Source organism: Anopheles coluzzii, chromosome 3, assembly GCF_943734685.1.
Source record: "Anopheles coluzzii chromosome 3, AcolN3, whole genome shotgun sequence".
Classification (NCBI taxonomy): domain Eukaryota; kingdom Metazoa; phylum Arthropoda; class Insecta; order Diptera; family Culicidae; genus Anopheles; species Anopheles coluzzii.
Genome location: NC_064671.1, coordinates 55,432,716 through 55,447,617, shown reverse-complemented (window position 1 = coordinate 55,447,617; position 14,902 = coordinate 55,432,716). Strand labels below are relative to the sequence as shown.

The following is a 14,902-nucleotide window of genomic DNA, read 5'->3' as shown; positions in this document are numbered from 1 at the left end:
GTGTACCTAGTGGGGAAATAATGTAACACAATAATGTTTGGTTGCTATTTTGATTGATTTTACGTTCTTTGCAGGTTTTAATGATTTCTCTAGTAGTTGGTTGGATATATCTTCCGTGACTCTACTCAAGACTTCGGGTTGCTCTTATGTAAGGTTATTTGATAACATCTGTTACTGAACAATTCATAGCATAAGCAAAATATTTTAAAATTTTCGTGGCCATGTTTCCTTACGATAGAATGTCATGACACTTTGGTGTCATGATGCTTAAATCACCAGAAAACATGGGTTTTAATTGCTTTTATAGCTATTATTTCACAAGTTGTTTACATAATAATCGAAAATATAAACAATGGAAGTTGTAAAGCTTAAGATCCGGTGTTGGATCTACAAGCGTGCAAACGATTGAAAATAAGTTGTATCTCTTAAATAGACAAATTTGCAATAAATAATGCCAAAAATGATTTTCGAATGTCTTAAAAAATGATACAAGTAAATCAGTTATGTTCTCCTATACAAGTAAAACTTACTGAAACAATGTTTACACAAACTGTAACACGTGTATTCGCGATGAAATTTAAATAAAAAACAAACTATAAAAACTCAATCATTTGCTGTTTTCTTCGCAAATTAATTTGAAAGCTAATGTACAAAGAATTACATTTTTTTCTTTTCTTCCCAACCTTGGTGATAGTTTTCAAATGTTTTCTGATGAGACAAGTGTTTCGAAATATGCCCTATGAGCCACCGGGTTTGAAAATATCAATAGCACGATTCAACGCCAAGACTGTTGATCAATCACAAATACTGTACGATGAAAGCTACGTCAATCCTACACTGTTGGTGGTTCATGGTTGTTTATGCGATCGATGCGAACCGAATTCGAAAAGCAACCAATAACACAACAACTACGATGATTCCTTATCAATATGGGTTTTCCACAATCCAGTAGGCTATATTTCGATTAGAATGAATGTATACCTTTATTCAGTCATTTGTACACACAGAAACATAACGTATATGAAGAAACTACTACTACTACTAATACTACTACTACTTTGAATGTTCCATTCAGTGTTAGCTTTTTTTTCAAACCATGATAAGGTATCTACATTTGTGAAACCCCATTAAGAAAATATCAAATCAGGAATTGCAATTAGCAGCTAACTTTTCTTATAACTTATACGTTCCTAATTCCTTCCAAAGTGACACATTTTTGCCAGGTTTATTTACAACTGACGCTATTCTTTTTGCTTTACATACTTTGAGAACCTTTCCGCTGAATATTGAAATAATTCAAAATCTATTCGATACACATCATACAAATCATCAAACTGCTGTTTGGTCAGTTGAGAAAAATACTTTTCTATTAACCGATCAACTCGATCGCGACGCGAACGGTTCATTTGCACCGGCTTAATCTTTCCATGCAATTGGGTACGGTTTGTAAGGTATTCGATGTCTTGTGCAAACGTTTCCATTTTTAAGATCGAGTCGTATCGTGCCAGGCAAGGTGTGCACAGGTCGTTTATCGGTCGCCAATGCAGGTCAGATGGTTTTTTGTTTCGAGACTGCTCCACGACGAATCGCGCAAAGTCTTCAAAGGAAGGAATACCAAAATGATTACCATCGTCATGGTAACGTCTGTAGATTTGATGCGAAAGGTTTTTAAAGTACGGATGCAGCTGTCCGAGCAAGCGTTCCTCGTAGGCACTGATCAGACGTTCGAAAGGGTTACGCACCACAATGAAGGAGTAGGTATTTTTCATACTAGTTAGTAACACTCGCGGATTTTCCCATGGATACTTTTGGCGGGCCAGATTAAAATTATCCGTTTTATCGTCTAATATTGTTTCCTCACTAATCCCAGCCCAACGGTTGATGTTATAAAACCAGGAAGTAGTGCCCGATTTAAACACCAAGCAGTACAGCAAGCTTTCGTTTTTCACGTGGATGTAGAATGAAGTTTCGATTGTGTTTTCTACAAGTTAGACAAAGAATACAAGTTTGATCAGCATTTGGTTAGGTATCGTGCACTGTTTACCACCCTCTTCATCACATACTTCCTCCATTATTGGTACGTTCACATGCTTCACGTAGGTGGAACAATCGATCACGATTTATTTTCTCCACAGTTCTATCTGCATGTTTGAAACCGTACAACACGATGCAGAAACATATCAGCATGCCAACGATAGCAATACTTATCACACGTCTTAGCTGTGAACGAAATAAAAACGACGAGTTTAATGTTCCCATTGCGACAGCTGTAATAGAACTGAACCGAAACGCTCGAGCCGCAGCATCGTATGGCAGAAATGGTACAGTTTACACAGTTACTGTATGGTTGACGATAGAAATTGGATCAACATTTTAGGCTCATCTTATTCACATACAAACACACACACACCCACTCTGTATCAATTGATCTTCCTTAGATAGCCCGCTAGAAATACTTTTCTTGTGTTTTGCGTAAATCAAAAGACAAACATTTCACGTTTCTTAATGATACTTGTAAACAATAGAAACAACCATTTTTATTATGTGTTATTGTGCTTTTAAGGCCAATTCTAACTTGACATCTAGAGCTTTTTAATAACTACCGGAATACATTGTTGGGTTTAAAAAATAACACAACGGCCAATCCCGATCTAGACTGTTCTATTAATAAACTAAACCAATCATCGAATGGATCGATTGTTTGTTTTATGTTCACTGGTACAGCGTGTCCTCGAGATACGACGCTCGATCTAATGCAGATCGTAAAGAAACTACGTTTGTCGGATTTTTCGGTTTCAGAAAAGTAACAAAATATAATTTTTGTGCAGTTTTTTTCCAAATGCCTATGCAAAAAAAATGTACCCGGTACCTGGTATGTGTATTTGGATAAGCAAACACGCTTAAATGTGTACTAAATGTACGGAAGGCAATTGAACCTGATATTACACATGCTTCGCATATTCTACAACGATTCGTTAGCTTGAGTGTGAATTATGTTAAATATTGGTTAACATTCTCCCTCGTTTTTGCCATCATTTGGGAAAATTGATAATTTGAAAGTTGTAATTTCGTATCAATACGATTGCGAAACGATTTTGAGCTGCTTATTTGGCGTATAGTATAATTCACCTCTAATTGCGAGGAATAAATGGATAAAGATTATTATAAATTATAGGATAAATTTTCCAAAAGCGTTTCTAAAAGGCTTATATCATGGCAGTGTTTTGGTTCTATGTTGAAACAAGAGTAGAGAAGTATAGTAGATAGTTATAGGTTCTAAACTATCGATATTATCTATAGTATTATAGGTTAGCGATTATCTGACATAACAGGAGATTATCACACTTAGGGATCAATCCAGAATGGGAAAACCAGAAAAAATGCCGGTAGGAAACAGCTACGGCGAGAAAAAAAAAATAACCTGATATCCGAATTTATCTTATGATCTTAAAAATTGCCTCATATTTATTAATTTCAGTAAATAAGAAAAATACAAATTATTTAATTTGATTAATATTGTTCAAATTTACTGTCGCTGCCACTAAATTTTGGCTCTAACTCACCTATTTTTGTCTCCAAGGCACCCATTTATGGTAGCGTGTCATAAGTTTTGCATGTAAGGCATCAATTTCTGTCTCGAAGACATCAATTTTTTACTGTAAATTAATCGCATTATTTATCGCTTTTTTATTGAAATTTAATATTATGTCTAAAATTGTGTGTTCCAAAGTCATTGGATTTAAGTAAAGTAATAAATAAATAATTTGGACTAGTCTCGTGGTACCATCGTCAACTCGTACGACTTAACAATATGCCCGCCCATCATGGGTTTAAACCCCGAATGCACCGTGCCGCCATAAGATCGCCTTGCGTGAAAGTGAACGTGAAATTCAATATGTTTTATAGTCTAAATTGTTGCAGAAAACCCCAACATTTCACGTTCAATTCTTTTGGAACTGTAATCCGGGTTGTACATAGGACTGCCTATCGTGGTCATACATAAGTCATTGAAAGTCAAACCCATAAGTAGTGCAGGTAGCCTCGACCGACAACAGTAGTTGTGCCAAAGAAGAAAAAGTTAATAATTTCATTAATCAAATTTTAAATTTTAAAAGTGTTATGCCTTTTTCGAAACCGTTAATGGGTGAAAGTGAAATTGAAATGTATTTTATGGTGAAAACAATGGCTTTAGAATTTATTACATATAATTATTTTTAAACAAAAACAAAATTATACGCTTTTTGTATTGTTTTTGTGATTTAAAAATGCAGTTGTCATAAGTCTGCTCAAATACCTTGTAAATTGATCATGATTCTTACAAGAGTCAACATTTCTTTTACTTACTGACAACTGATGCGTTGTCAAAAATGTATGCAAACTGAAAACAATTGATGCCAAACTCAGAGCCAAACTTAGGCGGCAACGACTGTATTAAATCATCTTTTCAGTTTTCAGAAATTACCTGAGTGGCATAATTTTCAGCACACACATACCCTTTTCCATATTTCTGCACCGTTGAGTGCCGGTTGCAAAGTGGAATAAGTTGAACATAATAACCTACTGATTCAAATCAGATGCCTATAGTTTGAGTAGCTAGCAAACCGAAACCAATGGCAAGATTCACAAGCAAAGCAGGCAACACTCAAAAGCGCAACTCATCTTGTGAAGCAGCAATGATCACTTAAACGATGAAAATGATGAACGATGGAATAGACCGGCACATTGGCTTGCTTTGGACGAACAAAGACTATCCTGAAGATTGAAACAGAGCCTTGTCCAGTGCAATCGTTTTCATGTCCTACGTTCCTACACACTCACTGCTTGCAAATCTATTATCGTAATCAACAGCAAGGTGGAAGCTCTTCAACACACAAAAACACACAAGAAACCGACAGCACGACACTGCACAACAAACTCATTACGATGGGATATGCAGGGAAGATGGCCGGGGCAATACGGGAATGCAGACAAACATGGATGATACACTGTACATAATCTCATTTGCATTGTTGTTTTGATAGTATCCATCTAATGGAAATGGTATCTAAAAAGATGAGAGAAAAAAAAATAAAACGACTCAGAACCTCAACAAAAACCATGCAGAGATAAAGCAGATGAGTTCTTGTGCTACAAAATCACCCAACAAGTGTAAAAAGAGTTTAGCGAACGACAAGCTCTCCAACGCTTTGGGAAGAAGGTAGGAAACGGATTGGTGTGGATGCCAAGAATAATTTAATTTAAAATTTGAGCTTGTAGAAAGTGGTTTTGAGCTGTTTGAATAAAACAAAAAGTGTAAGTTGGTTTATTAAACCAAGCTTCTACGTGAAATGATAACAACCATCGAACAAAAGAATGCATAACTTATATGGGTCAAACGTCCATGGACGTATTGTTTATGTTATATCTAAAATATTAGATCTTATAAGCTATTAAACAGACAGATCTTCGGGTTCTTTTTCAATACATTCTACCCTACAAGCTTACAAAATGAAACCAATATTTCGATGAAAAAAAAAACAAATAAATAATCTCATTCAATCTCATTACTATTGCTAAAAGGTTACTTCTTTTTGTCACCGATGATCTATTGAGATTCTAATTCTTTAAAGCTTTGATCGACCGTAATTGTATCGAAACGGAAAACCACCGATACCAATCGATCCCAATTCTGCTTTCCGATCCAAATCCCGAGTCATTATTGCACAGCTGTGTCGTTCGTGCGAAACTACCACACTAAACCTCGCTTCCCGGCCGTGCATTCAATTGCACGTTCAATTATTTCATCATCCAGATCCAATTTCAATACACTAATGGCTTTTGATATCATCCGGTATTTCCGCTGTCTGACTTCAGAATACGTTTCACATTATACGTGCTGAAATTTCACAATGTTTCGGCTGTACGCGTTGTGTCTCTCTTTACCACCGCCTGACATATGCCGTATTGACCCCAAATGGTACATTATTTCAAACTTTGTTATTTAATTATGCATGGTGCTGATTGCAATACCGATATGTAGAACAATGGGTTCAAAAAGAGAACTGTTTTTTTTAAATATGGTAGACTAGTTGTGAAAATGCAGAACATATGAATAGAAACGTATAACAACGCTAGAATAAATAAACAAAATCATGTTTAAGTCGTTCGTGTGTTTACTGGGCTTCAATTTTGCATGAGGCCTTGGCTTAATTTTTGCCGTAAGTTAATCCTTGCCTTGGGGGTAATGATCCCAACCACGAGGGCATCAAACCTCGACGAATGTTGCACAGGAGCCAGTGCATCTACAACACATTTTTTTATTACTTCTCCTAAATTATAGTTCTATGTTGTGTAGCAACGTGATTAACAAATACTTTCTTTTGTAAAAAAGCCGTAATATACAACAATAGTCGTTATAACGTTCCACTAAATTTCTTCTTATTCATAGTGCCACCATTGTTTGCGATTGTTTGCGCAAAGGGCATTACTTACCTCAAGTAATCCCTATTGTTCCGTTGCTTACGCTTCACTGTTGTACTATTTGATTCGTTTGCCAGTTTACTACATAACCATATTCAAAGCCCATGAAAACTGAGCCAGCAGATGCAAGAAGCATGCACCTTCTATAAAAGCTGTGATCGTACAGAATGAATTAACATAGGAAAAAACAAATCGTGCCTGAGAAAGGTGCAACGCAATGGCTAGACGGAGCGAAACGGAGCGAAGCGGTGGAGAGAAGAGAAGAGCAAAGGGGGTAAAACATGACGGCATCGTGAAAACTTTGTCCAATTTTCATTTCCGCGCTCCACATTCGTTCAGTTTTCCTTCGCAATTCGTCAAACACGGACGGCAAGTAGCAGGAAACAAATTCATGAGGCTGGACTTCTGATGCAAGCTTAGCTGTGTTTCCCTTTCACTTCCCCGGCCCCGCTGGGTGGTAGATTTAGTTTTCATCTATTATGTGTTTTTTTTCTTTAGTTTTTGGTTATGCACCTAGCACGGCTCTGTTGTGTGCGTTTTTCGTCACTCTCATTCACCTCATAAATGCTCAACAAGGCACAAACTTTATTCAAGTTTTTGTTCCTGCATTCGCAAATTGTATTTGGTGGAGCGTATCGCAAAAAAAAAACAAACACACATCCCTCCGCTGCCCATCAAGTTGGTCAAGTCCGGGGGAGGTAGTTTTCTGTGACTTTCACCCAGTTCCTTTTGTTTGGTAGTTCAAATACAACAAAGCTGTGCAATGCTGCTTTTTGCGTATGATGGTTTGTGAAGTTTTAGTGCACACATTATGGTAGGTTCATAACAGGAACATGCATTGAGCGTGAGGGTAGTACGGAACAAGTATGAAAGCTTTGGAGTAGCTCTATACTAAATAGCCAATTTGTGGTTATTTATTCTAAATTCTATTACACCAGTGTATGATAAGCACCCTTTTGTTTGTTATAATGCGTCCACTTCATGCCTTCATTACTCATCCATTATTGCATTTTTAAAGCTGAAATGAAATGAAATGAAATAAAGCAAATAGAATTGACCATGTAATTATGCCAATCAGCTTAAACTGTATTAAGCTTTTTATTCGTTTCTATGCGCGATGCTGGTTTTGACCTACTAACTAATAATTAGCTTTAATATTTGATCAAAAAATGTGTTGAAACTTTGACAATTTACTCAAAAACCGAAAAAGATAGATAAAACAGTAATCGTATGATTTGGCACATTGTATGGCTACTCTTTTCACAGGAGTTCAGTCCCTCTCGGATTTCAATGCTTTCTTCAGTCCCCTACGATAGTGTCCGTCCATCTTCCCCACTTTGGTGGCAAGATGCAAAGTAAAGTGCGTAAAATCCGTAGTCAAAATGCATCTACGTGTAATATCCCAAACAAGGGTTCTCTAATGTTTTGTTACACCTTCAAATTGGATAATACATTGTTGATTTTTTAAATAATTTCATGTTGTTCCCGAGATACACTATTAATGCGGATCGAGAAGAAACCGCGTATCTCGTGAATATACGCGTGAATCGACTTGGTGTTAGCCACTAAATTAATTATTTGATTTGATTCTCACTGAATATTACAATTTTGAACCATTTTGAATGATTTTTTAAATTCGAACAAAAGGGAAATAATTTGCTTTTGACAATTGATGTGTCGAATCAGTATAATTTGCGCAAGGAGCTTTCAAATTTAGAAAACCGCGTATCTCCAAATCAGCGTATCTCGGGGACTACAAGTGCTTTTATGCTGTGTTCATGAGAAATGTCCATCTTTCACGCTGTGCCCGTCCTTATCTACATATCTTCGAAAATGTAAGAAAAATACACGATACACAAATACGCAAGCAAAGCAAAATCGATGAATGTTGAGCTTGAACACGTTGGATAATAATATAAACTCAAACTTGGATTTACTAAACAATATCTATGCTCCATGATTCTCAAATGTTTTCCAACCGATCTACGTATCCAACACAACCACAAGATTACTAACATACAAAAAACGACCAATGTAAGAAAATCAAAATGCGCAAGCCACAGATAACAATGAAATGTGTCATTATTCCACAGATGAACGTAAAAACGGTGTTATAAGATACGATTGAAGTTGCTTCTGTCATTTTCAATCATTTTCCGAGATGGTAATCTGATATCAACCTTGCCTGGTGTATATTCAAAGGATTGACCGAGCTGTACCACAAGCGTCCATTTGTCCACCGTCCGGGTTTTACACCTTCCATGTATTCCTGGCTTGCCTATTTTACCATTTAATTGTTTTGAAATTTCCATTTTTTGTACAAATATTGTTTCAAAGTCGCAAACTAGTTTGGTTCATAAAAGTTGAACATCACTCCGACACTGGCAATGCTCCGGTGCACTGACAATGAGCATACCCAACACCCAATTTGCGATGCTGGATGGACGAAAAATTGAGAAGCATGTGTGTCATGCCATTACTTATTCAGTGCATGCCCATTTATCGCTAGTATCCAATCCGACTTCTGAACGTCATCTGTCGTTTCTGTATCCGATTTCTGTTGCATGTCTGCACCAGCACCCACACCTCCCTTTCTCCTTCTCGGCTCAAAGCCACCGTCCTGACCACCCACTGGACACCATGATGAACCCTTTTGTATCGGATAACACCAAAGTTAGAAGTGTGCACGTGTTTCAACGCATCGTATTTTTCTTGCAGTGTGAGCACGATGCATGCAAATTCATCTTCTGGTTCGAAACAATCTCAAAACTCTGTTACCGATTTCTCTATACCAGGTTGGATTTTACTGCACATGAACTGCAGAGTCTGCCGTAAACGTAGGCTGGTTATGAACGTGTACAGTGTACCGCTGAATAATAGCATCACAATCATTAGACAATTGTGGCATTGTGGAGATGGCCTATCGAGGCACAGATTAAAAGAACGACGATGCACAACACAAAGCATAGAAGTTTAGCTGTACCAAGGATTTTTCAGCCTTTTCAATCAAAACACAATTTAATTAATCGGAAGGGTTGTTTGGATTTCTTGTTTTAGTAACTCTAAAATTACATTACATATTGATATCATACTTTATCGTTAGTTTCCATGTTACATTCCTAAGAGTTTTTAGGCAAACTGGCAAAAAATATGTATTCATTTCCTTTATTATCTTCGAAAGAAAAAGTTGGAAAATATTTCTTTATTCTAATTAAACAATAAAATTTATGAAAAATTGCTGATGCTGAAAAGTAAGAATATACAGATGCTTACAGATCAATCAGCGAGTCGTAGCTTTGCTACCATTCCTCTCCACCTATCTATCGGAATGTGGATTTTCATCATAACGGCAATACATTGGACATTCAACAAGACTATAGTGTGTGTACAGTATGTTCTCGAGGGAACAGCCTGTAATTGACTTCAGTTTCGGAAATCAAAATACCGGTAGAAAACATCAAAGCTGAACCTTCCCAACTGGCGGTAATCTAGGATTCAAAATAAACCTTTTTTTTCGAATAATTAGTCATTAATTATAAATTCATCATTCATTAAGAATTTAGTTTGGAAATGAATTTAAATTGTTAAGGTAAAGCAATGAAAAAACAACGTGTTATGTTTTATACCTTAAAGGATAGTAGTGTCAAACTTTATTTAAGGGTCCCAAAAGAAAGCGATTACAAATTAAAGCACTCTCCCTTTTCCCCCGCCCTACACTCACCGTCAATGTGGCACACACACCATTTTCGTCCTCCATGTCGCTCAAAAGGAGTTGAAAATTACTGGTCTACACAATTTCGAGGATGCCGCCGGATGGATTCTCGATCCAACCCATCTTTTAATGATCTTCCGACAAGCAAGTATTTCGTATTTGTGGGACAGTAATAAAATATGTATTGCTAAATTTAATGTGTTAATTGAATATCATTACACCAAAGACCACCCGATTGACTATGAAATATTCGATTTATCATAAGTCTTTGATAGAATCTGGCGCCATGCAATGCTCAAACAGCTTAGTACGTGGCTACGGAGAACGTGTTACAGCGTATCTTTATAGCATCCTTTCAGACAGTACCATGAAAGTTTTCGTTGGAACTTCAAACCTGCATCTACTAGGGAAGGGGGTTTCCAAGCTTTTCAGTTCAAGGACCGCATTGATTCACAAATAACGCAGTTCAGGGTTATTTTAAAGTTACTTTCATCTAATGAGAACGTTGAAATCCCGGTTTGTTAATAAATACGCCCGCACGAATTGTCAGATATACATTGATTCGCCCGGTGGTCCTTTACGGACACGAGTCCTGGACCATCCGTGCGGAGATTGCATACGCTCGGGCCGTGTTTGGGCAACGCATCCTCCGGACCATCTTTGGCGGTGTGTTCGAGCATGAAGCGTGGAGGATAATGTGTATCGAGCTTGCTGAGCTTTACGGCGAACCGAGCATCCTGATGGAAGCGAAGGCTGGCAGGATACGATGGTTGGGGCATCTCATGTGTTACTCCGGGTCTCTCCTACTCTCTAGAATCTCTCTTTCTAGACGTGAGAATAGTAACATCAAATGATTTATAAAATTAAATATTGCTAAATTAAATACTGATGATATTATTAAGGAAGATAGGTAAAGACGGATACTGGGGGAAAGATATACACGTCTCATAAATACACGATAAAAGTCATTATTGGCTAGCTCAACAATGTAGCATTCAAACTATATGAAAATACATTTGAGAACATTGTTGGCATGATATTTGCCAAATTGATTAAATTCATCAACCAAACACATTTCCAATCGTGCGCACCCTTGTGGATCTTCTGGGATTTTAATCTCTGTAACTTGCATTGTTTATATTGATTAAATGAGCTGTCGTGACTATTACCCTAAAACCTGGTGAAATAATGGTAATTAAAGCTAAATCTATCTTGTTTTCTGAAATCGAGCCTACTACGGGTTCCACAAACTCCTGCGATCCAGAAGACTCCAGCAACACACAAAATGCGCCATATATCGCGCACTGATTCGTCCGGTAGTCCTCTACGGGTACGAGTCTTGGACTATGCTCACGGAGGACGCTAATGCACTCACCATTTTCGAACGGCGTGAGCTAAGGACTATCTTTGGCGGTGTGTGCGAGCAGGGCGTGTGGAGGAGGATGAACCACAAGCTAGCTGAGCTGTTTGACGGTGCAGATATCCTGATGGTCATCAAAGCCGGAAGGATACGATGGCTAGGGCACGTGATGAGGATGCCGGACTCATGCCCCACCAAGAAGGTGCTCGTTCCCGTTCGGCACGCAGTGACCCGTTCAGCACGAGGTGTAGAGGAGCACAGCGAGATCGTTGGCTGGATAAGGTGGAGTCGAACCTGTCGGGGATCGGATGCAGCCGTGGTTGGAGGACTGCAGCCCAGGGCCAAGTTTTCTGGAAACGAATTGGCGACCTGGCCATGTCTACGAGACGTGCTCATACATGAGCAGGCCAAGAAGAGAAAAAGACGTTATATTACCTACTCGTTCGACGCTGATGATGCCTCATTCACGAAACACAAAATCTTTTCACGACTTGGACTACTTTAATGAATAAAAAGAAGAGGCATTCATACGGCAACATTCAGGAATAGATAAGAGATTATATGGGATTACGAAGGTAAAAAAGTTGAATTTTGACTTGATGAAAAATTACCTAACAACTTATAGGCTGACGGATTTACCTTCAACGGAAACAGAAACTCAGACTAATCTGCCCTTGGTATTGCCTCCAATCACAAATAAATTGGACCTTCAGCAATCAGCTTTGGGCTCGTTGTAATAGCCCTCATCGCCATCACTATACTTACTTAGCAATCGCCATTAGAAAAAATATTAGAACGGTTGTGTCCGCACAAATGAAACGTAAACACGGTGTGTACGGCACAAACAGAATATCTATTTTAACAACTAATCTTTGGTATGTGTAATACAACAAACGCACGCAATGCGGGGAGAGGACGACTGATCTCTCTCGCGCCGCGATCCTCACTGAGGACGTCACAGGATGACAGCCTTGCTGTCAACAGTGAGCCCTCAGGATGAGGCAGCGGTCTGTCCACAACAAGAACCATCTACACCTACAGATCAGTACACAAGCATTCCAATAGCAGTGGTGCAGAGGTGAACCCAACGTGATCTATATTGATAGCGCAAGTGTACTTCAAGACACTTGAATCTGGAATCATCAGTGCCCTAAACTTCCAACAGCTTAGCAATATAACGGATTCAAGTCACCACAGACAGGACGTAATAATCCAGTTTGTCACCAGAGCATCCTTACATGCGTTCACGACTTCAATCGCGTTAGCAAAATTAGCCACTTGGAATTAATCGCACCCATTTTTTTTTAATTTCGAAATTTTTGCTAGCGTCTATTATAAACAGAAACTACCTTTACATTAGAGGTGGGCATTGCGGAGTTTTTAAGTGAACGTGAATGAACCGAATCGTTCATTACCGTGAACATGAAGGTGATTTCGGTTCTTTCGTTGTTTTACAATTGTTATTTGTACAGTCTATAATAGGTAAACTATTCGTAAATTGGTAAAACTACAGATTAATCCGTTGGTTTGGTGGTCGCATGAAAAATAATCGAATATTGACTATATATCATTTGTCCCTAGAACGCGATTCACACAACAAGTTTAAAATCGACTGTTTGTTACTTTGCCTGGAAGCGTTCCTATCTTGTTGGTCGCCCATACTGCGTGAAGATGGGACCCCATACGTCGCGCCATATCGATGCTTCTTGGGGGGAGCCGCAGTGGAGTAACCTTGGACCGCTGCTGTTTGTCATTTTCCTGAATGACGTAACACGGTTGCTCCCTCCTGACAGCCACCTACTGTATGTGGACGACGCTCTTTGAAGGTGCTCTTTGAATGGTCTTGAATTGTGCGTCGAGAAGTGTGTTGTCGTTACGTTTGCGAGAAAGCGGTGCCCCTTAGTGTATGGCTATGCGTTAAATGGATCTACCATTGGGCGCAAAAGCTGTTTCACGGATCTAGAAGTGCTCCTTGACGAAAAGTTGAGCTTCCACGACCAGCTAGATCACGTTGTCACTGAGGGTAACCAATTGATCGACTAAAACAAATAGGACGAGACATCACTGACCCGGTCCGCATCAAGATGTTATACTGCGCTTTGGTGCGGCCAGTGCTAGAATACGCTTCGGTAGTATGGTGGCCTACAGCTGCTCGCCCCCTAGCTCGTTTAGAGTCGATCCAGCGCAAATTCACGCGATTCGCTTTGCGCTCTTGGAGTGTCCAACTGGACTATGAGGGACGCTGTGCTTTGCTTTAAATCGAGACATTGAACCAACGGAACTGCAACGCTCAGAGGCTGTTTGTCGCGAGTCTTCTTGACAATCGGATCGACTCGCCCGCGCTTCTTTCGAAGCTCAACATGTATGTCCCGCTGAGATCGCTCCAAGCTAGATCGTTACTTGACGTGGAGGAACGCCGCACTCGCTTTGGCTCCTCTGATCCGTTTATTCGTATGTGCCGTGAGTTTAATGTCATTTGTGATCGACATCAACATGTCTGACATGTCGCGCACCGCATTGCTGAATAGTATTCGTGTCGTGCGACCTTTTACGTGTTAATTATTTTACTTAAGACTAAGCGTGACAAATGGATGACCGAAACGTAATGAAACCTGAAATGAAATGAAAACGTAAACGAACCTTAATGTAATGAATGTAAGCGAATTCGCTTCAAATGGGCCACTCGCGGCCACTCGTAAAATTCCGTTGAATTTTAATGAATAAATAACAAATAAATAATAAATAACAAAGTATATAAATTAGCGAATATTGCAAGTTTTTTTTCTGTTGACTTATTCAAAATGGTCACAAATGTTTGCACGAATTTTGTTATTCTTTTTTATGTTTTTATGCATGAAAAGAATTAGCGTTCTCTTCTTGTAACACCGGTTCATGCATTTTTTTTTCGCGGGAACTGAAATGGTGCGAGGCCACGGGAGTAACAAAACGCTTAAAATTTTGACCACTTTATCAAAATTGCTTTTTAAGCTTTTCTCGTGGCCGCATCAAAAATCTACACACTTGACAAACCTTGGACGACAAAAGGCTATACCTCACGACAGAAAAGTCTCTTAATATCGATCGATATTTTGTTTATAAAGTACTAAACAGAAACATGTTTTTTTATCAATAATACCTTATCCCATTAGCACTAATCACAACTGCGCCAGATAACTGCTTTTGAACGCTTTTTCGCTAACGACAAATTTTGTCACTTTTTGACAACTTCATTTCTTGGCTGCTCTAGGTTATAAAATATTTACAAAACCTAACGTTTTGAAAAAAATCGTCAGAATTTTGTCACTCCCGTGGCCTCGCGCTTAATGAACCGTACGGTTATGGTTCATTTGGCACACCTCTACTTTACATGC

At 38.6% G+C, this 14,902-nt stretch overlaps 1 protein-coding gene across 1 annotated transcript; it reads right to left on the bottom strand.

The window, feature by feature from the left end:
- Nucleotides 1-958: 958 nt before the first annotated feature.
- LOC120959470 (carbohydrate sulfotransferase 11-like) lies at nt 959-2,594 on the bottom strand. Its single transcript, XM_040382879.2, has 2 exons — nt 2,064-2,594; nt 959-1,981 (listed from the first exon to the last, which is right to left on the bottom strand). Exons 1-2 carry the CDS (start codon nt 2,257-2,259, stop codon nt 1,242-1,244), a joined length of 936 nt encoding a protein of 311 aa, XP_040238813.2. The 5' UTR covers nt 2,260-2,594; the 3' UTR covers nt 959-1,241.
- Between the last annotated feature and the right edge of the window lie 12,308 nt (nt 2,595-14,902).